This window comes from Bombina bombina, unplaced genomic scaffold, assembly GCF_027579735.1.
Source record: "Bombina bombina isolate aBomBom1 unplaced genomic scaffold, aBomBom1.pri scaffold_566, whole genome shotgun sequence".
Classification (NCBI taxonomy): Eukaryota; Metazoa; Chordata; class Amphibia; order Anura; family Bombinatoridae; genus Bombina; species Bombina bombina.
In genome coordinates, this window is record NW_026510848.1 from 245978 (window position 1) to 270022 (window position 24045).

At 37.0% G+C, this 24045-nt stretch overlaps 1 protein-coding gene across 1 annotated transcript in view; it reads left to right on the top strand.

The window, feature by feature from the left end:
- The window catches only part of LOC128643485 (uncharacterized), a gene marked incomplete at its 3' end in the record, with an annotated part of 176509 nt that extends 153478 nt beyond the window's left edge, over window positions 1-23031 (top strand). Inside the window, 2 exon segments of the mRNA XM_053696330.1 lie at window positions 18806-19114; window positions 22759-23031. Of these exon segments, the coding sequence (XP_053552305.1) occupies window positions 18806-19114; window positions 22759-23031 (582 nt within the window).
- Between the last annotated feature and the right edge of the window lie 1014 nt (window positions 23032-24045).

Consider the following 24045-nt stretch of genomic DNA (forward strand, 5'->3'; position numbering starts at 1 on the left):
CACTTGAAAGTGATGCATTATAGCTGTAAAAAGCTGACTAGAAAATATCACCTGAACATCTCTATGTAAAAAAGAAAGATATTTTACCTCAAAAGTTTCTCAGTAGCCACATCCCATTGTAAATTACTTCTATGCAACAAATCAGTATGTCTGTCCCGGGACAGCGGAAGGAGCGAGCTTACGTGCACACTCATCTTATTTCCCTATTCAGTTTAAGGAAGTTTACTATGAAATCTCATGAGAGTTAAGTCAAATCTCATGAGATTACAGTAAAAGAGTTTATGACCTCAGCACTGTTGATGCTGATTGGCTGCTGTTCATTTCTTCATATTTTTTTTTTTTTTACCTGCAGCTGGACAGCAGTATAACTTTTTACACAGAACTTACTCTGCTGAGCTGAGGAGATTGTGAGGTAAAATATCTTCCTTTTTTTGTTACATAGAGATGCTCAGGTGATATTTTCCTGTCAGCTTTTTACAGTTATACTGCATCAGTTTCAAGTGATTTAGCATATGAGTATTATATCCCTTTAATGTAATGGGTAAGTTTATCATTAGAGTTATAAAGATAATCGGCTAGATTTAGAGTTCTGTGGCCAAAGGGGTGCGTTAGCTACGCGTGCTTTTTTTCCCCCGCACCTTTTAAATACCGCTGGTATTTAGAGTTCACAGAAGGGCTGTGTTAGACTCCAAAAAGGGAGCGTATAGCATAATTTACCGCCACTGCAACTCTCAATACCAGCGGTGCTTACGGACGCGGCCAGCTTCAAAAACGTGCTCGTGCACGATTCCCCCATAGGAAACAATGGGGCCGTTTGAGCTGAAAAAAAACCTAACACCTGCAAAAAAGCAGCGTTCAACTCCTAACGCAGCCCCATTGTTTACTATGGGGAAACAGTTTCTAAGTCTGCACCTAACACCCTAACATGTACCCCGAGTCTAAACACCCCTAACCTTACACTTATTAACCCCTAATCTGCCGCCCCCGCTATCGCTGACACCTGCATATTTTTTTAAACCCTAATCTGCCGCAACCTACATTATACCTATGTACCCCTAATCTGCTGCGCCTAACACCGCCGACCCCTATATTATATTTATTAACCCCTAATCTGCCCCCCACAACGTCGCCGCCAGCTACCTACAATAATTAACCCCTAATCTGCCGACCGGACCTCACCGCTACTATAATAAAGTTATTAACCCCTAATCTGCCTCACTCCCGCCTCAATAACCCTATAATAAATAGTATTAACCCCTAATCTGCCCTCCCTTGGATCAGCCAATCGGATTGAACTTGAATCTGATTGGCTGATTCTATCAGCAAATCAGAATTTTCCTACCTTAATTCCGATTGGCTGATAGAATCCTATCAGCCAATCGGAATTCAAGGGACGCCATCTTGGATGACGTCCCTTAAAGGAGCCTTCATTCTGTGTTAGGACGTCGGAAGAAGAGGATGGATCCGCGCCAGAGGTCTTGAAGATGGAGCCGCTCTTCGTTGGATGGATGAAGATAGAAGATGCCGCTTGGATGAAGATGTTTGCCGGTCCGGATCTTCTCTTCTGCCCGGATAGGATGAAGACTTTGGAGCCTCTTCTGGACTTCTTCTTGCCGGATAGGATGAAGATAAGGTAGGAAGATCTTCAGGGGCTTAGTGTTAGGTTTATTTAAGGGGGGTTTGGGTTAGATTAGGGGTATGTGGGTGGTGGGTTGTAATGTTGGGGGGGTATTTTGTTTATTTTTAAAGGCAAAAGAGCTGTTTTCTTTGGGGCATGCCCCGCAAAAGGCCCTTTTAAGGGCTGGTAAGGTAAAAGAGCTTTTTAATTTTAATTTTAGAATAGGGTAGGGCATTTTTTTTATTTTGGGGGGCTTTGTTATTTTATTAGGGGGCTTAGAGTAGGTGTAATTAGTTTAAAATTGTTGTAATATTTTTATTATGTTTGTAAATTATTTTTTTATTTTTTGTAACTTAGTTCTTTTTTTATTTTTTGTACTTTAGTTAGTTTATTTATTTGTATTTATTTGTAGGTATTTTATTTAATTAATTTATTGATAGTGTAGTGTTAGGTTTAATTGTAGATAATTGTAGGTATTTTATTTAATTAATTTATTGATAGTGTAGTGTTAGGTTTAATTGTAACTTAGGTTAGGATTTATTTTACAGGTAATTTTGTAATTATTTTAACTAGGTAGCTATTAAATAGTTATTAACTATTTAATAGCTATTGTACCTGGTTAAAATAAATACAAAGTTGCCTGTAAAATAAATATAAACCCTAAAATAGCTACAATGTAATTATTCGTTATATTGTAGCTATATTAGGGTTTATTTTACAGATAAGTATTTAGCTTTAAATAGGATTAATTTATTTAATAAGAGTTAATTTATTTTGTAAGATAAAAATTATATTTAACTTAGGGGGGTGTTAGTGTTAGACTTAGCTTTAGGGGTTAATACATTTAATAGAGTAGCTGCGAGGTCCGGTCGGCAGATTAGGGGTTAATACTTGAAGTTAGGTTCGGTGATGTTAGGGAGGGCAGATTAGGGGTTAATACTATTTATTATAGGGTTATTGAGGCGGGAGTGAGGCGGATTGGGGTTAATAACTTTATTATAGTAGCAGTGAGGTCCGGTCGGCAGATTAGGGGTTAATTATTGTAGGTAGGTGGCGGCGACGTTGTGGGGGGCAGATTAGGGGTTAATAAATATAATTTAGGGGTCGGCGGTGTTAGGGGCAGCAGATTAGAGGTACATAGGGATAAAGTAGGTTGCGGCGGTGTGCGGTCGGCAGATTAGGGGTTAAAATTTTTTATTAGAGTGGCTGCGATGTGGGGGGGCCTCGGTTTAGGGGTACATAGGTAGTTTATGGGTGTTAGTGTACTGTAGAGCACAGTAGTTAAGAGCTTTATGAGCCGGCATTAGCCCATAAAGCTCTTAACTCCTGACTTTTTTCTGCAAGTGGAGTTTTGTCGTTAGAGTTCTAACGCTCACTTCAGCCAAGACTCTAAATACCGGCGTTAGAAAGATCCCATTGAAAAGATAGGATACGCAATTGGCGTAGGGGGATCTGCGGTATGGAAAAGTCGCGGCTGGAAAGTGAGCGTTAGACCCTTTCCTGACTGACTCTAAATACCAGCGGGCGGCCAAAACCAGCGTTAGGAGCCTCTAACGCTGGTTTTGACGGCTAACGCAGAACTCTAAATCTAGGCAAATATGTTTTCTATTTTAAGAAAAATATTTTTTGGGTTTATAAAAGAGCAACACCCACAGGATTAGTGAATTCTCTCTGTATCATGGTATTTTCAGAACCAAAATACTTCCAGGTGTAAAGAAAAGCAGTCAGTATATATAATGCAAAGGAAAAGAGAGAAAAAATATATGTAATTATTTTTATAAGTATAAAATATACAATTATAAAACACATTCTACCATAGACATGTTAATTCCGATTTAGAGAAATCTTAACAGTCCCAACTTTTGCTTTATTGTTAATTGTCTGTTTTGAATAATAAAACTAGGGCACTCTTTTACAAATAAACAAATGATGGCGCAACAAATATAATTTCCTTTCTTCATGCCATTAAAACTGTAACTCTAAAGGCAGGAACGTCTCTTCTGCAGACAGGAAAGGGTTCAAAGGGTCAGATTTACACTTTTCAGGCTGGAAATATTTCAGAAGTTCAAATTTACACTATTCAAAAACTAAATCCACCAATTTTATTGTCCGTTAATTGTTTCCTGTGCCAGTCAGTAAATATCTAAGCTTCACGTTTGTTCTTGGCTTATTCTGACCTATAAAAAAAATACATCTTTAAAAAAAAAAAAAAAAAAATTCTGCTGCTGACGTGTAGCAGGAGCAGTAGCTACTATAACTTTATTAAGTTTGAGAGAGAGAGAGAGATAGGCACAGGCAGACAGACTGAGGGTACATTATATCACACTTGAAAAGTTTATCACATAATTTATCTAGAAAGAACCCCTAGGCTTGTAGAATTTTTAGAAACATGTTTTAATAACCTTTGTTTAAGATGGAATAAAATACTATCAGCTAGATTACAAGTTATGGCTATATGACTGCTCGCTAATATCGTGTACGTTATTTTCCTTGCACACCTTTTATAACCTAGGTATTACAGGTTTGAAAAAACCCGTCTTGTGCGGGCGATATGGTGGCGTTGAGCTCCATACCTCACCCAAATACAAGCGGTGTTTTGACGTGCTCGTGCACGATTTTCCCATAGACATCAATGGGGAGAGCCGGCTAAAAAAAAGCCTAACACCTGCGATCACAGAATGAAAATCTCCGTAACTCAGCCCCATTGATGTCTATGGGGAAAGAAAAAGTTATGTTTAAACCTAACACCCTAACATAAAAACCACATCTAAACACCCCTTATCTGCCATTCCCAACATCTCCAACACCTACATTGCAGTTATTAACCCCTAATCTGCCACCCCAACATCCCTGCCACCTACATTGCAGTTATTAACTCATAATATGCCGCCCCTAACATCGCCACCACATACATAAATGTATTAACCCCTAATCTGCTGGCCCTAATATTGCAACCACCTACCTACACGTATTAGTCCCTAATCTGCCGCCCCCAAAGTCGCCGCCACTATACTAAAGTTATTAACCCCTAAACCTCTGGCCTCCCACATCACTACATAAATATATTAACCCCTAAACTTAACCTTAACCCTAACGTAACCCTAAGCCTAACTCTAACGTAACCCTAAGTCTAACCCTAACACCCCCTAACTTAAATATTATAAAATTAATCTAAATAAAACTTACAATTATTACCTAAATAATTCCTATTTAAAACTAAATACATACTTACCTATAAAATAAAACCTAAGCTAGCTACAAAATAACTAATAGTTACTGGTAACACTGTATATTGTAGCTATTTTAGGTTTTATTTTTATTTCACAGGTAAGTTTGTTTTTATTTTAACTAGGTAGAATAGTTAGTAAATAGTTATTAACTATTTACTAGCTACCTAGTTAAAATAAATACTAAGTTACCTGTAAAATAAAACCTAACCTGCCTTACACTAAAACCTAACATTACAATAAAATAAATTAAATAAATAAAATAAATTGATCTAAATAAAAAAAAACCTCTAAATTACACAAAATAATTTTTTTTTTATCAAAAATAAAAACGAATTACTTCTAATCTAATAGCCCTATCAAAAAAAAAGTCCCCCCCAAAAATAATTAAACCCCTAGCCTACACTAAACTGCCTTAAAAGGGCTTTTTGCGGGGCATTGCCCCAAAGATAACAGCTCTTTTACCTGGCAAATAAAAATTACAAACACCCCCCAACAGTAAAACCCACCACCCACACAATCAAACCCCCACAAATAAAATTATATCTAAATAAACCTAATCTAATCATTGCCCTGAAAAGGGCATTTGGATGAGCATTGCCCTTAAAAAGGAATTTAGCTCTTTTACGGTGCCCAAACCCTAAGCTAAAAATAAAACCCATCCAATAAACCCTTAAAAAAACCTAACACTAACCCCCGACGATCCACTTACAGTTTTCAAAGACCGGACATCCATCCTCATCCAAGCGGGCAGAAGTCCTCATCCAAGCGGGCAGAAGTCCTCATCCAAGCGGGCAGAAGTCCTCATCCAAGCTGGCAGAAGTCCTCATCCAAGCGGGCAGAAGTCCTCATCCAAGCCGGCATAAGTCTTTATCCAAGCGGGCAGAAGTCATCAACGAAGCCGGCAGAAGTCTTCATCCAAGCCGGCAGAAGTCCTCATCCAAGCTGGCAGAAGTCCTCATCCAAGCTGGCAGAAGTCCTCATCCAAGCTGGCAGAAGTCCTCATCCAAGCCGGCAGAAGTCTTCATCTAAGCGGGCAGAAGTCATCAACGAAGCCAGCAGAAGTCTTCATCCAAGCGGGCAGAAGTCTTCATCCAGACGGCATCTTCTATCTTCATCTATCCGGCGCGGAGCGGGTGTCATGAATTTGCTGCATATACTCTGTCCCTTTAATTCCTCACTATACAACTCTCCTCACCCATACCTACCTTGCTTAGTAATTTGGATCAACAGGTGTGATTCAGCTTGCAGATTCCTGCAGAAACTCTAAGCCTCTCAAAGAAACTACTACAGCTGTAGCTCATACTCTTCCTCTCACAGTTTACAAGCTAAGTATTGCCTGCTTTGCAAACTTGTATGCTCCAGTTATTTCATTTGCATTTGTCTCAAGTTTCATTTTAAGTTCTCTGGTGTTTGATGAACTTTACCCTGCCACATAAGGATTGCATTTACCCTTATTACTATAATTTCTACAGTTTCCTATTGTCTCAGATCTGTTTTCCAGGGACGTGCATTCATAGGAGGCAGGGGAGGCAATGCCTACCCTGCCATATGTGGCCAAAGCTTAATTAAATTTTAATTAAAACAAAAAAAAGTCCCAAAAAATATATTTTCCCCCCATGTAATGCTATGGAGAGGCAGGTACAGGAACGCTTCTCTCCATTGCAGTACATGGGTCAAAGGAAAAGCTGTGCTGCAGCGCCACCTGTGTTCTGTCAATATATTAGCAGCAGAAATTGGTACCAATAGGAGGCACCCCTCTTGATGCCTCCTAGCAAGTGAAGGATATACAGTATAGATTAATCAGAAGGAGGCTGCAGTGAGCAGGGTCATGTGACACAACTGGAAGCTGAGGTAACCTAAGAACAGATGACACCAAGCAGAAGAGTAAAGTAGTATTCTACATCTCTTGTGATTCACAAATTGTGTTCAGATACAGCTCATTAACAGGGAGACAGTAAGTGAGCATAACCCAATACTGACAGGAAGTCAAAGGGTCAATTTAAATTTAAATCCATAATTTAAAACCCAGAGTTTGAAGTTAAGTGTGCAGTGTCCACATTATTTAAATTAAAGTTTTTGACATTGAATATTGCTAAGCCTCCCTTTTTCATGGTTATTTGATTTAATTTGGTACAAACTCCATATATTTTATGTCTGTTCAGTCAGAGGATGCACTATCTATTTTTATTTTTCTCTGTGTCTCCATTTATTTAAAGACTGCTGTTAACTTGTAATTCACAAATCAATTGAAAGCTGTTGCATTGTGTTTTTAATATGTGCTGCTTTTATACAAGTTTATATTAATAAAAGGAGATAATGAGTCATTTAAAAAATATATGTAATTATTGCAGTTGCTAAATGTTTTTAGAAATAATGCCACTATTAGGTAACTGGTTAAACACATAGTCAAAGGTAGACATTTAAAATTAAACTTTCATGATTTAATTAGAGCATGCTATTTTAATAGACTTTTCTAGTTATTTATATTTTGAGAATTAGCATCAACTGTTACTGGCCCCATCTCAGCAAATCAAATTAGTTTTTGAAAGGAACATGAAAGTCATAATTACATTTCCATCATTCAGATAGAAATTGCACAAACAAAAAAAATAATAAACTTTCTATTTTACTTTTATTATTATGTACTTCATTCTTTTGGTATCCTTTGGTATCCTTTGTTGAAGAGCATACCTAAGTGGGATGTGCACGTGCGTTTCTTGAACACCATATTGCAGCAGCTGTGTTGGCAGTATTGATAACTTGTCCTTTGTGTAAAATTTGTATGGTAAATTATTTCTATTTTTACAATACAGTAGTGAGTAGAGAAGAGATTGTGTATCATTCTACTTGCTTAGTAACTGGTACTGTGCCACAGAATTGTGTGAGTGTGTATGTGAGCAGAGTGTGTGTGGGTGTCAGTGAGCAGAGTATGTGTGCTTTATTCTCCAGGTAATCAATACATTTCCGATAAGCTGGTGCTTTAGAGCAGTGTTTCTCAACAATGGTACTCAAGTACCCCCAACAGGCCAGGTTTTCATTATAGCTGAATCAGTGCACAGGTGAAGAAATCAGCTGATCAGTAACTCAGTGGTTACTAACTTGCTTTCACCCATCACCTGATTATGTCACCTGTGCACTGGTTCAGCTATTATTTAAACCTGCCCTGTTGGGGGTACTTGTGGCCCTCTGTACATGTGTTTCTCCGGCGTATTATATCTAGTGCCTCACCAGCCTCTGACCTCACTGCACGTCACTGCTGTGTTGTGTTACTCCCAGCTCATCAGCAAACAACTTCTCTACAGCAGCTGTGGTCAGTAAGTAAATTCTACAGCCCCAGCTAAGGACTATTTCAAGTAAGATTCTCTAAAATACATATTTCTGTCTGCTCTGTGTTTATCCTATGCGAAATTCCTGTTTGTATTTAACTTATTGAACATATTTACTTACCTGACTGAGCTATATGCTAATTGAAGTCATTCTGTTTAAATCATTCATCTAATACATTTGCTGTGTCTGAATCTGTAAAAGCAAGTTAAAACTAAACAGGTTCAAGTTTAACTTTAGTCACTGCTTCTCATTCTGATGAACTTTTTACCTTTTGAGTCTCAGTTTGTGGAATTGAACATATGAATTGAACAGCTATCTTAAAATACTCATACTTAAAGAGACAGTAACCTCTTCTATATCTCTGCAAGATTTACAGCTACTTGTTTAACTACAATTTCAATATTGTTTTCCTATACATAGAGACTGTATAATTCAACCTCTGTTGACCCACAGTATATGAGCAGACTAGGGATTACTTTGTTTTTAATCCCGATTATTTGTGATACTGTGTGGAAAACATATTTAGATATTTCTATTCCATTCTACACCTTACAGCGGGTCCATCTTCAAGACATCCGGCACGGAGCATCCTCTTCTTGCGGTCGTCGGTGTCAACTGAAGGTTCCCTTTAAGTGACATCATCCAAGATGGCGCCCCTTACATTCCGATTGGCTGATAGAATTCTATCAGCCAATAGGAATTAAAGGGGTAAAAAGCCTATTGGCTGTTTCAATCAACCAATAGGATTGAGCTTTCATCCTATTGGCTGATCCAATCAGCCAATAGGATTGAGCTCGCATTCTATTGGCTATTCCAATGAGCCAATAGAATGCAAGCTCAATCCTATTGGCTGATTGGATTTTGAAGACTTCTGCCGGCTTTGATGATTATTTCTGCCCGCTTGGATGAAGACTTCTGCCAGCTTCGATGAGGACTTCTGCCTGCTTGGATGAGGACTTCACCGGCTGGATGAGGATGGATGTCCGGTCTTCGAAAACTGTAAGTGGATCGTCGGGGGTTAGTGTTAGGTTTTTTTAAGAGTTTATTCGGTGGTTTTTATTTTTAGCTTAGGGTTTGGGCAATGTAAAATAGCTAAATGCCCTTTTAAGGGCAATGCCCATCCAAATGCCCTTTTCAGGGCAATGGTTATCTTAGGTTTATTTAAATAGAATTTTATTTTGGGGGTTTGGTTGTGTGGGTGGTGGGTTTTACTGTTGGGGGGGTGTTTGGAATTTTTTTGCTATGTAAAAGAGCTGTTATCTTTGTGGCAATGCCCTGCAAAAGGCCCTTTTAAGGGCCATTGGCAGTTTAGTGTAGGCTAGGGGTTTTATTATTAGGGGGGTGGGGCTTTTTATTTTGATAGGGTGTAATTCAGTGTTTATTTTTTTTGTAATATAGTACATAGTATTTAATTTAATTTATTTGATTTTATTGTAATGTTAGGTTTTATTGTAAGGCAGGGTAGGTTTTATTTTACAGTTAAATTCATATTTATTTTACCTAGGTAGTTAGTAAATAGTTAATAACTATTTACTAACTAGTCTACCTAGTTGAAATAAATACAAACTTACCTGTGAAATAAAAATAAAACCTAAGATAGCTACAATATAACTATGAGTTATATTGTAGCTAACTTAGGTTTTATTTTACAGGTAAGTTTGTAGTTATTTTTAAATATGAATAATTTAGGTAATAATTGTAAGGTTTATTTAGCTTTATTTTAGTTATATTTAAGTTAGGGGGTGTTAGGGTTAGGGTTACATTAGGGTTAGGGTTAGACTTATGCTTAGGGTTACGTTAGGGTTAAGGTTAGGTTTAGGGGTTAATATATTTATGTAGTGATGTGGGAGGCCAGATGTTTAGGGGTTAATAGTTTAATTTAGTATATTTCGTTGTTGGGGGCTTGCATTTTAGTGGTTAATAGGTTTATTATAGCGGCGGTGTGGGCGGACGGCAGATTAGGGGTTAGATGGCAGTACAGGTTTTTATCCAGTATAGGCTGTACTGCTCACTTTTTGGCCTCGCCGCAAAACTAGTAATACCGGCGCAATGGAAGTCCCATTGAAAAAGGACTTTTTTAAAAGTGCGGTACTGACATTGCGTGACGGACAAAAAGGTGTGTGGTACACCTATACCGACAAGTATATACAGTATATATATATACTTGTCTAAATATGTGTGTGTGGCTATATATGTGTGTGTGTATATATATATATATATATATATATATATATATATAAATATATATATATACCTGGGTATTTATGTGTTTATAGGTGTATATATGTATATCCATACATTTATACACATATAAACACATATAAACACATATATACACAGGTGTATATATATATTTATATATATATATATATATATATATATATATATACATACATACATACAGGGAGTGAAGAATTATTAGGCAAATGAGTATTTTGACCACATCATCCTCTTTATGCATGTTGTCTTACTCCAAGCTGTATAGGCTGGAAAGCCTACTACCAATTAAGCATATTAGGTGATGTGCATCTCTGTAATGAGAAGGGGTGTGGTCTAATGACATCAGCACCCTATATCAGGTGTGCATAATTATTAGGCAACTTCCTTTCCTTTGGCAAAATGGGTCAAAAGAAGGACTTGACAGGCTCAGAAAAGTCAAAAATAGTGAGATATCTTGCAGAGGGATGCAGCACTCTTAAAATTGCAAAGCTTCTGAAGCGTGATCATCAAACAATCAAGCGTTTCATTCAAAATAGTCAACAGGGTCGCAAGAAGCGTGTGGAAAAACCAAGGCACAAAATAACTGCCCATGAACTGAGAAAAGTCAAGCGTGCAGCTGCCAAGATGCCACTTGCCACCAGTTTGGCCATATTTCAGAGCTGTAACATCACTGGAGTGCCCAAAAGCACAAGGTGTGCAATACTCAGAGACATGGCCAAGGTAAGAAAGGCTGAAAGACGACCACCACTGAACAAGACACACAAGCTGAAACGTCAAGACTGGGCCAAGAAATATCTCAAGACTGATTTTTCTAAGGTTTTATGGACTGATGAAATGAGAGTGAGTCTTGATGGGCCAGATGGATGGGCCCGTGGCTGGATTGGTAAAGGGCAGAGAGCTCCAGTCCGACTCAGATGCCAGCAAGGTGGAGGTGGAGTACTGGTTTGGGCTGGTATCATCAAAGATGAGCTTGTGGGGCCTTTTCAGGTTGAGGATGGAGTCAAGCTCAACTCCCAGTCCTACTGCCAGTTTCTGGAAGACACCTTCTTCAAGCAGTGGTACAGGAAGAAGTCTGCATCCTTCAAGAAAAACATGATTTTCATGCAGGACAATGCTCCATCACACGCGTCCAAGTACTCCACAGCATGGCTGGCAAGAAAGGGTATAAAAGAGGAAAATCTAATGACATGGCCTCCTTGTTCACCTGATCTGAACCCCATTGAGAACCTGTGGTCCATCATCAAATGTGAGATTTACAAGGAGGGAAAACAGTACACCTCTCTAAACAGTGTCTGGGAGGCTGTGGTTGCTGCTGCACGCAATGTTGATGGTGAACAGATCAAAACACTGACAGAATCCATGGATGGCAGGCTTTTGAGTGTCCTTGCAAAGAAAGGTGGCTATATTGGTCACTGATTTGTTTTTGTTTTGTTTTTGAATGTCAGAAATGTATATTTGTGAATGTTGAGATGTTATATTGGTTTCACTGGTAAAAATAAATAATTGAAATGGGTATATATTAGTTTTTTGTTAAGTTGCCTAATAATTATGCACAGTAATAGTCACCTGCACACACAGATATCCCCCTAAAATAGCTAAAACTAAAAACAAACTAAAAACTACTTCCAAAAATATTCAGCTTTGATATTAATGAGTTTTTTGGGTTCATTGAGAACATGGTTGTTGTTCAATAATAAAATTAATCCTCAAAAATACAACTTGCCTAATAATTCTGCACTCCCTGTACATACACACTTTTAAGCCCTTTCCATGCAAATACTTTAAAACATGAAAATTAATTTACTAAATTTTAATATTTTTAATTTCACATTCCAATGTTTTTTGCTTAGAAGAAAATGTATGTATTTTTTTGTATTTTTAAATATATCTATATATATCTGTATATTCTATTCTCTTCTATGTGAAGAATATTCAATGTGAAATATTTAAAGCTCACTTTGGGTTTATTGCTGTAGGTCTAACAACGTATCAGGTTAGCGATAAGAGTTAGATTTTTTTTTAAAGTGCACACCATTAAAGTCTTAGGGGACAAGAAGTTAACATGGTCACAATATCAGATGTCCGGAGGATAGCGTGCATCAGGTTTCATTCATTCGCAAAATTTATACTTTCAACTTATATTACGCAAAAACTCGCCCATGTTACAAGCTTACTTTTAGAAACATTTTTGCGCAAGCCAAAAATATATTTAGCTTGTAATTTAGCCCATAATGTGTTAATAAACACTGTAATCTGAATGCTAAATACTTCAGATAATACATAGATAAATCAGTATTGCATTTCTAAAATCACAGGGCTTGGCCACCAATGAGTAGGTGCAGACTATATTTAGCCTATAGGGTTGGTCTTAAGTTGTCTAATTAGCGTCTGATAACCTGAGCTGTTATATGATGTGAATAGGGACCTATATGTTATAATAAACTATCTGCTAAATTAAAAGTGTTGCGGTATGGCTATATCACTGAAAAATTGGCCATTGCGCACGAAATATGCAGATCTCCCGTATTACAAGTCACAGCAGTATGGTTATACTGCTAGCTTTTTAGCCTGTAACTCAACTATCCATTCCGCATTCAAAAAATTGCATTTGAGTGTGTAATTTTCATTGCACCCGTATTAAAATTTTAGAATCAGGCTATTACGCTAGCATTATAGCCTATACCGCCACGATCCATTGTGGGGGCATCTATCTTCATCCCAGTGGCGCAGAGCTGACCAGGACCTGTGGCAACGACATCCAGCATGGAACCTCCTCTTCATGTGATCTCTGCTGCACACTTAAAATTGAATGCAAGGTATTCCTTTTGTATTTGGGGTATCTTGCATTCCTATTGGCTGAGATATTCAAATCAGCCAGTAGGATGAGAGCTACTGAAATCCTATTGGTTGATTATTATTTTTTTAATGAGCGCAAAAAAAGGTGATTGCCCTTTTAAGGGCAATTCCCATACAAATGCCTTTTTAGGGGCAATGGGTAGCTAAGGTTTTTTTAGACTTAGGTTTTTTATTTTGGGGGTTGGTTGGGTGGGGGGGTTACTTTTAAGGGAGACTTTGTAATTTTTGTAAGTAAAAGAGCTGTTTAACTTAGGGCAATGCCCTACATAAGGCCCTTTTGAGGGCTATTGGTAGTTTATTGATAGATTAGGGGGTGTTTTTATTTTGGGATGGCTTTTTTGTTTTTATATGGCTATTAGATTAGGTTTAATTTTTATTATTTTGTATAAATTTGTTTATTATTTTTGTAATCTTAGATTTTGGTTATTTTTCGTAATGTTAGTGTTTTTTTTTGTAATGTTAGATTATTTAACATTTTCGTATTTTTAGTGTTTTTTTGTTATGTTAGGATTTTTTGTAGTGTTAGGATTTTTTTATTAAAAAATTTATAGTTTAATCTTTGTTTGTTTTTCACAGGAAAGCTTTTATTTATTTTAAGAGAGTTATATTGTAAGTTTAATTTAAAGTTAGGGGGTGTTAGGTTTAGGGGTTAATAGTTTAATTTAGTGTTTTGTGATGTTGGGGTCTGGTGGATTAGGGGTTAATAGGTTTAGTTTAGTAGTTGCGATGTGGGGGCTGGGGGTTTAGGGGTTAATAGGTTTATTTAGTGTTGGCAATGTGGAGGGGGGCATCGGTTCAGGGGTTAATATGTTTATTTAGTGTCGGCGATGTCGGGGGCAGCAGATTAGGGGTATTTAGACTAGGGGTTTATGTTAGGGTGTTAGATTTATATATAACTTTATTTTGAACATAGACATCAATGAGGTTGCTTTACAGTGGTCGCAATTCCGCAATCGCAGGTGTTACGTTTTTTCAAACACTTTCTCCCCATTGAAGTCTATGGGGGAATACGTGCACGAGCACCTCATGTTAGGCCTTGGTTTTTGTGCGGTATTGAGCTTATCGCACCATATTGCACAGCACAAGGAGTTTTTTACAGTAACTTGTAATGGCAACGCTATGGAGAGTGCGATACCGCTGTTTTTTTGCGTTATATACTCACCGGGTGTAGCGCACAACCTGTAATCTCTATCAGATAGATTATGAGTTTTTCATTTTGAGCTGTGCGGTGCTAACGAGCAGTTTTTTCTAACCGCTCACTTACCTACAGCGCTGGTATTACGGGTTTTTACAAACCCGGCGTTAAAAGGCAAGAAGTGAGCGTAGAGCAAAAGTTAGCTCCATATCTCACTTCAATACCAGCGCTGCTTAAGTCAGCGGTAAACTGGTCGTACATGCTCGTGCACGATTTCCTCATAGGAGTCAAAAGGGAGAACCGGCTGAAAAAAAGACTAACACCTGCAATAAAGCAGCGTAAAACTCAGTAACGCAGCCCCATTGATTTCTATGGGGAAACTAAAGTTATGTTTACACCTAACACCCTACCATGAAATTAACCCCTAATCTGATGCCCCCGACATCGCCGACACCTACATTATATTTATTAACCCCTAATCTGCCGCTCCGGACACCGCCGCTACCTACATTATACTTATGAACCCCTAATCTGCTGCCCCCAACATCGCCAACACCTACATTATATTTATTAACCCCTAATCTGCCGCCCCCAATGTTGCTGCCACCTACCTACATTTATTAACCCCTAATCTGCCGCCCCCAACATCGCCGCCACCATCCTAAATGTATTAACCCCTAAACCTAAGTCTAACCCTAACCCTAACACCCCCTAACTTAAATATAATTTAAATAAATCTAAATAAAATTACTATAATTAACTAAATTATTCCTTTTTAAAACTAAATACTTATCTATAAAATAAACCCTAAGCTAGCTACAATATAACTAATAATTATATTGTATCTAGCTTAGGGTTTATTTTTATTTTACAGGCAAGTTTGTATTTCTTTTAACTAGGTAGAATAGTTATTAAATAGTTATTAACTATTTAATAACTACCTAGCTAAAATAAATACAAAAGTACCTGTAAAATAAAACCTAACCTAAGTTACAATAACATCTAACACTACACTATAATTAAATAAATTAACTAAATTAAATACAATTACCTAAATTAAATTAGCTAAAGCACAAAAAAAACACTAAATTACAGAAAATTATAAACAAATTACAAGAAATTTAAACTAATTACACATAATCTAATAGCCCTATCAAAATAAAAAAGCCCCCCCCCAAATAAAAAAAACCCACTAGCCTAAACTACCAATAGCCCTTAAAAGGGCCTTTTGCGGGGCATTGACCCAAAGTAATCAGCTCTTTTACCTGTAAAAAAAAATACAAACAACCCCCCCAACAGTAGAACCGGCAACCCACGCAACCAGCCCCCCAAATAAAATACTATCTAAAAAAACTAAGCTCCCAATTGCCCTGAAAAGGGCATTTGGAAGGGCATTGCCCTTAAAAGGGCAGTTAGCTCTTTTGCGGCCCAAACCCTAATCTAAAAAATAAAACCCACCCAATACACCCTTATAAAAACCTAAAACTTACCCCCTGAAGATCGATTTACTGTTCTGAAGAATTGACATCCATCCTCAAGGAAGCAGCAGAAATCTTCATCCAACCTGGCCGAAGTCCTCAATGAAGCCGGGAGAAGTCTTCATCCAAGCGGGGCGAAGTGGTCCTCCAGACGGGCAGAAGTCTTCATCAAGACGGCATCTTCTATCTTCATCCATCCAACGCGGAGCGGCTCCATCTTCAAGACATCCGGCGCGGAGCATCCTCTTTAAACAACGGCTTCTTACTGAATGATGGTTCCTTTAAGTGACGTCATCCAAGATGGCGTCCCTTAGATTCCGATTGGCTGATAGAATTCTATCAGCAAATCGTAATTAAGGTAGAAAAAATCCTATTGGCTGATGCAATCAGCCAATAGGATTGAGCTCACATTCTATTGGCTGATTTTTTCTACCTTAATTCCCATTGGCTAATAGAATTCTATCAGCCAATCGGAATCTAAGGGACACCATCTTGGATGACATCACTTAAAGGAACCGTCATTCAGTAAGAAGCCGTTGTTTGAAGAGGATGCTCCGTGTCGGATTTCTTGAAGATGGACCCGCTCCACGTCGAATGGATTAAGATAGAAGATGCTGTCTGGATGAAGACTTCTGCCCGTCTGGAGGACCACTTTGCCCGGCTTGCATGAAGACTTCTCCCGGCTTCGTTGAGGACTTCGGCCCGGTTGGATAAAGACTTCTGCCGCTTCCTTGAGGATGGATGTGGGACCTTCAGAACAGTAAGTCGATCTTCAGTGGGTTAGTGTTAGGTTTTTTAAGGGTGTATTGGGTGGGTTTTATTTTTTTATTAGGGTTTGGGCCACAAAAGAGCTAACTGCCCTTTTAAGGGCAATGCCCATCCAAATGCCCTTTTCAGGGCAATGGGGAGCTTAGGTTTTTTTAGATAGTATTTTATTTGGGGGGTTGGTTGTGTGGGTGGTGGGTTTTACTGTTGGGGGGTTGTTTGTATTTTTTTACAGGTAAAAGAGCTGATTACTTTGGGGCAATGCCCCGCAAAAGGCCCTTTTAAGGGCTATTGGTAGTTTAGTTTAGGCTAGTGTTTTTTTTTTTATTTTGGGGGGCTTTTTTATTTTGTTATGGCTATTAGATTAGGTGTAATTAGTTTAAAGATCTGTAAATTTGTTTTTTATTTTCTGTAATTTAGTGGGGGGTTCTACTTTAGCTAATTTAATTTAATTTAGGAAATTATGTTTAATTTAGTTAATTTATTTAATTATAGTGTATTGTTAGGTGTTATTGTAAATTAGGTTAGATTTTATTTTACAGGTACCTTTGTATTTATTTTAGCTAGGTAGTTATTAAATAGTTAATAACTATTTAATAACTATTCTACCTAGTTAAAATAAATACAAACTTGCCTGTAAAATTAAAATAAACCCTAAGATAGCTACAATGCAACTATTAGTTATATTGTAGCTAGCTTAGGGTTTATTTTATAGGTAAGTATTTCGTTTTAAATAGGAATAATTTAGTTAATTATAGTAATTTTATTTAGATTTATTTAAATTATATTTAAGTTAGGGGGTGTTAGTGTTAGGGTTAGACTTAGGTTTAGGGGTTAATACATTTAGTATATTGGCGGCGACGTTAGGGACGGCAGATTAGGGGTTAATAATATTTAACTAATGTTTGCGAGGTGGGAGTGCGGAGGTATAGGGGTTAATATGGTTATTATAGTGGCGGCTACGTTGAGGGCGGCAGATTAGCGGTTAATAAATGTAGGTATGTGGCGGCGACATTGGGGGCGGCAGATTAGGGGTTAATAAATATATTGTAGCTGTCGGCGATGTTGGGGGCAGCGGATCAGGGGTTCATAAGTATAATGTAGGTGGCGGAGGTGTCCGGAGCGGCAGATTAGGGTTAAAAAAATTTATTTTAGTGTTTGCGATGCGGGAGGGCCTCGGTTTAGGGGTTAATAGGTAGTTTATGGGTGTTAGTGTACTTTTTAGCACTTTAGTTATGAGTTTTATGCTATGGCGTTGTACCATTAAACACAAAACTACTGACTTTTAAATGCGTTAGGATTCTTGACGGGATAGGGTGTACCGCTCACTTTTTGGCCTCCCAGGACAGACTCGTAATACCGGCGCTATGGAAGTCCGATAGAAAATAGACTTTACGAAGTTTACATAAGTCGTTTTGCGGTAAGGCCAAAAAAGTGTGCGGTGACCCTAAACCTTCAAGACTTGAATACCAGCGGGCGTAAAAAAGCAGCGTTAGGACCTGTTAACATTTCTTTTTTACCCTAACACACAACTCGTAATCTAGCCGTCTGTAGTTTAATAAAGTACTAATTACATATATCTCTTTATTATAGAACTAATCAGTAATCAATTAATTTAGTAAAGAAAATAATTTGACAGTTTTGCAGAAAAAAGCATGCAGTTTATCTTTCATTACATCTCAGAGCAAAACAAGGGGACAAATGTTCATTCCTTATTGCACTATTGTATGACTGACAAGTGTTAGCTATAGAGCAGTAAAGAGCTGTCACTGTTGACCTGAAAATCACTACTGGACAGCAACACATTCTTTAATGCATTAAAGCCTTTTATTATTGTACTTATATGTCCTTCTAACAATATGTCTAGCAATTACCTTTGTGCTTTTTATTATTGTACTTATATGTCTCTCTAACAATATGTTTAGCAATTACCTTTGTGCCTTTTATTATTGTATTTATATGTCCTTCTAACAATATGTTTAGCAATTACCTTTGTGTCATGTCCTTCTAACAATATGTTTAGCAATTACCTTTGTGCCATGTCCTTCTAACAATATGTTTAGCAATTACCTTTGTGCCTTTTATTATTGTATTTATATGTCCCTCTAACAATCTTTTTATTACCTCTAGTTATTAAAGTTTTTTTATCAAACTTAGTAAAATATTTGTTTTTCAGCAAAACCTCAGATTTTAGAGCCTGTAAAACCCATTATCTCTGCCTCTGGGGAGATTCTATATCGCTTGAAGCTACAGAGGTTTTATCCCAAAGCTATAAACATCAGCTGGACAAGTGGAGTTGGAGATTCACATAAAACAAAATCATCTGAAATATTTGATGAAAACCCTGATACAACGTTTAATGTTTGTTCTGAAGTCAGAATTCCAGGAGATCACTTCAGAGATAAATCATTTTCTGTGCTTGTGACTTGTAAACATAAATCCATGGATAAACCTGAGACCACAAAACTAAGTATAAAAGATTCAGGTGAGATGGTTGTGATACTGTGTATAAAGTCACTACATTATTTCCCATGTTGCTACAATTTCTAGTTCAAGTATTTGTTAATACTGATAATGTGCCTCTTGTTGCTGCCTGACGATATCATAACAGAGTTTTATTTTATAAACTAATCTGGTTGTAGCTATTTCTAATACCAATTGTGGAAATAGTCTAATCAATATACAGGCAGGATAGTTATACAGAACTGCTAAATGTATAAAGTGCTTCTCAATCCATCACTTTATCACTTGGCAAAATATAAGACTGCAGAATACTCTGCTGTTCCATCCTGCTCTTGGACAACCAATTGCACAAGAGCAGGGTCTGTCAATCACCCCAGATAAGTGAGTTTGAGGTGTTTTATCTCTGCCATCTACGATAAGAAGCAGAGATTGTGCCTTACATTTCCCGATGCAGACTCAATCTTACAAGCCTGAGCTGTAAGTTCTCAGAAACTGTGAGTGCATCTTGATACATTTTTACAGCCCTACAATAGACCACATTAACTTATAGTGCAGTACTGTATAAACATATTGACACAGCACGCTGCACTATATGATAATACACTAATAAACATGCTGCACTGTATAATTACCTATACTGATAATAATATAAACTGCACTGTATAATTACTGCAGAGTACCTATAAACAGATAATAATATATACTGCACTGTATAATTACTGCAGAGTACCTATAAACAGATAATAATATATACTGCACTGTATAATTACTGCAGAGTACCTATACACTGATAATAATATATACTGCACTGTATAATTACTGCAGAGTACCTATACACTGATAATAATATATACTGCACTGTATAATTACTGCAGAGTACCTATACGCTGATAATAATATATACTGCACTGTATAATTACTGCAGAGTACCTATACGCTGATAATAATATATACTGCACTGTATAATTACTGCAGAGTACCTATACACTGATAATAATATATACTGCACTGTATAATTACTGCAGAGTACCTATACACTGATAATAATATATGCTGCACTGTATAATTACTGCAGAGTACCTATACATGTATACTAATATATGCTGCACTGTATAATTACTGCAGAGTACCTATACATGGATACTAATATATACTGCACTGTATAATTATTGCAGAGTACCTATACAATGATAACAATATATGCTGCACTGTATAATTACTGCAGAGTACCTATACACTGATAATAATATATACTGCACTGTAAAATTGCTGCAGAATAACTATACACTGATAATAATATATACTGCACTGTATAATTACTGCAGAGTACGTATACATGGATACGAATATATACTGCACTGTATAATTATTGCAGAGTACCTATACAATGATAACAATATATGCTAGACTGTATAATTACTGCAGAGTACCTATACACTGATAATAATATATACTGCACTGTATAATTACTGCAGAGTACCTATACATGGATACTAATATATACTGCACTGTATAATTACTGCAGAGTACCTATACATGGATACTAATATATACTGCACTGTATAATTATTGCAGAGTACCTATACAATGATAACAATATATGCTGCACTGTATAATTATTGCAGAGTACCTATACACTGATAATAATATATACTGCACTGTATAATTACTGCAGAGTACCTATACATGGATACTAATATATACTGCACTGTATAATTATTGCAGAGTACCTATACACTGATAATAATATATACTGCACTGTATAATTACTTCAGAGTACCTATACAATGATAATAATATATACTGCACTGTATAATTACTGCAGAGTACCTACACACGGATACTAATATATACTGCACTGTATAATTATTGCAGAGTACCTATACACTTATAATAAGATATACTGCACGGTATAATTACTGCAGAGTACCTATACACAGATACTGATATATACTGCACTGTATAATTATTGCAGAGCACCTATACAATGATAACAATATATGCTTCACTGTATAATTACTGCAGAGCACCTATACACTGATAACAATATATCCTGCACTGTTTAATTACTGCAGATTACCTATACACTGATAACATGTATGCTGCATTGTATAATTACTGCAGAGCACCCATACACTGATAACAAATATGCTGCACTGTATAATTACTGAAGAGTACCTATACGCTGATAATAATATATACTGCACTGTATAATTATTGCAGAGCACCTATATAATGATAATAATATATGCTGCACTGTATAATTACTGCAGAGCACCTATACACATATAACAATATATCCTGCACTGTTTAATTACTGCAGAGTACCTATACACTGATAACAATATATGCTGTACTTTATAATTAATGCAGAGTACCTATACACTGATAACAATATATGCTGCATTGTATAATTACTGCAGAGTACCTATACACTGATAACAATATATGCTGCACTGTATAATTACTGCAGAACACATACACTGATAACAATATATGCTGCACTGTATAATTACTGCAGAGTGCCTATTCACTGATAACAATATATACTGCTCTGTGTAATTACTGCAGAGTACCTATACACACATAACATATATGCTGCACTGTATAATTACTGCAGAGCACCTATTCACTGATAACAATATATGCTGCACTGTATAATTACTGCAGAGCACCTATACACTGATAACATAAATGCTGCACTGTATAATTACTGCAGAGTACCTATACACTGATAACAAGATATGCTGCACTGTATAATTACTGCAGAGTACCTATACACTGATAACAAGATATGCTGCACTAAAAAAAATGAACAGGCTGCCCTGTAAAATGATGATGGGTGCTTATACACTGTTGGTGAGTGTGGTGCATAATGATATATCAGATGTTAGAGGATTGTACAAGTGCCCATAACGTTTATGAAGGCTGCTGAATATTTGCAGTGAGTGCTGTGGCTGTGCAATTAGATATTTCAGCTGTTCTGAATGACCTGCTCTCTCGGCCTCCCAATGTTTCAGCTAAGTCCCCTCCTATTCTAACTTTTAAAAAACCACATGTGTCCCCTACTATGAAGCCCAAGTTAGGCAGCAAAAAAACCCCCAAAAAAACAAACAAACCTTAAAAACAAAGATTCCATGCACCAAATTGGCACCTTCTGCAGGGGAAGCCTAGGGCAATTGTCTAGTCTTGCTCTATTGCAGTGATTTTTAACCTTTTTTTTGCCGTGGCACACTTTTTTACATTAAAAAATCCTGTGGCACACCACCATCCCAAAATTTAAAAAAAAATCACACATTGTAGCCTAATACAGCATATATATATATACACATACACACAAACACACACATAATGTATGTATTGTGCTGTTATGCCATGCCTCCTACAAACTACCCCTGCACTGGGAGTAAAAAACAAGCAAAGTTTAAAAAATGTCACACTGTTGTCAGTCTGCCGTGGCACACCTGAGGATCTCTCACGGCACACTAGTGTGCCACGGCAGACTGGTTGAAAAACACTGCTCTATTGTACCCTGTCTACTTACAAAATCTATTCAGCAGCCTGTGCCATGAGTTGTGAGTCTCTGACTTTCTGTTTTGCTTTATTATAAATATTACCTTGTAAATTCACACAACATATTCTCACATTTGTTTATTTCTCTGGTAGATTTCATTTGGAAACCAAAGGTGGAAGAAATACAGACACCTCTAATGCTCCATAAGACACCGGTCACCCTGCAATGTAAAATCTCTCGGTATTTCCCAGATGCACTGACTGTGAGATGGCTGAGAAGAGAAGAAGGAAGCCAGGAATTAACTGAAGTTACTGACAGACCTGATATAAAGTCACACAGAGATCAGGATAACACCTACAGCTGCACAACCAGCCTGACTGTCACCCCAACACTAAGTACAGACCAAGGGGCAGAATATATCTGCATGGTGCAACATCCTACACTGGAGCAGCCAATAGAGAGAAGCACCGGGAACCTTACTGTAATGGGTAAGTTTATCATTAGAGTTACAGGGAAGATTACTGTAATGGGTAAGTTTATCATTAGAGTTACAGGGAAATTTACTGTAATGGGTAAGTTTATCATTAGAGTTACAGGGAAACTTACTGTAATGGGTAAGTTTATCATTAGAGTTACAGGGGAACTTACTGTAATGGGTAAGTTTATCATTATAGTTACAGGGAATCTTACTGTAATGGGTATGTTTATCATTAAAGTTACAGGGAAACTTACTGTAATGGGTATGTTTATCATTAGAGTTACTGGGAAACTTACTGTAATGGGTACGTTTATCATTAGAATTATAGGGAAACTTACTGTAATGGGTAAGTTTATCATTAGAGTTACAGGGGTACTTACTGTAATGGGTAAGTTTATTATTAGAGTTACAGGGAAACTTACTGTAATGGGTAAGTTTATCATTAGATTTACAGGGAAACTTACTGTAATGGGTAAGTTTATCATTAGAGTTACAGGGGTACTTACTGTAATGGGTAAGTTTATTATTAGAGTTACAGGGAAACTTACTGTAATGGGTAAGTTTATCATTAGATTTACAGGGAAACTTACTGTAATGGGTAAGTTTATCATTAGAGTTACAGGGAAACTTACTGTAATGGGTAAGTTTATTATTAGAGATACAGGGAAACTTATTGTAATGGGTAAGTTTATCATTAGAGTTACAGGGAAACTTATTGTAATGGGTAAGTTTATCATTAGAGTTACAGGGAAACTTACTGTAATGGGTAAGTTTATCATTAGAGTTACATGGAAACTTACTGTAATGGGTAAGTTTATCATTAGAGTTACAGGGAAACTTACTGTAATGGGTAAGTTTATTATTAGAGATACAGGGAAACTTAATGTAATGTGTAAGTTTATCATTAGAGTTACAGGGAAACTTATTGTAATGTGTAAGTTTATCATTAGAGTTACAGGGA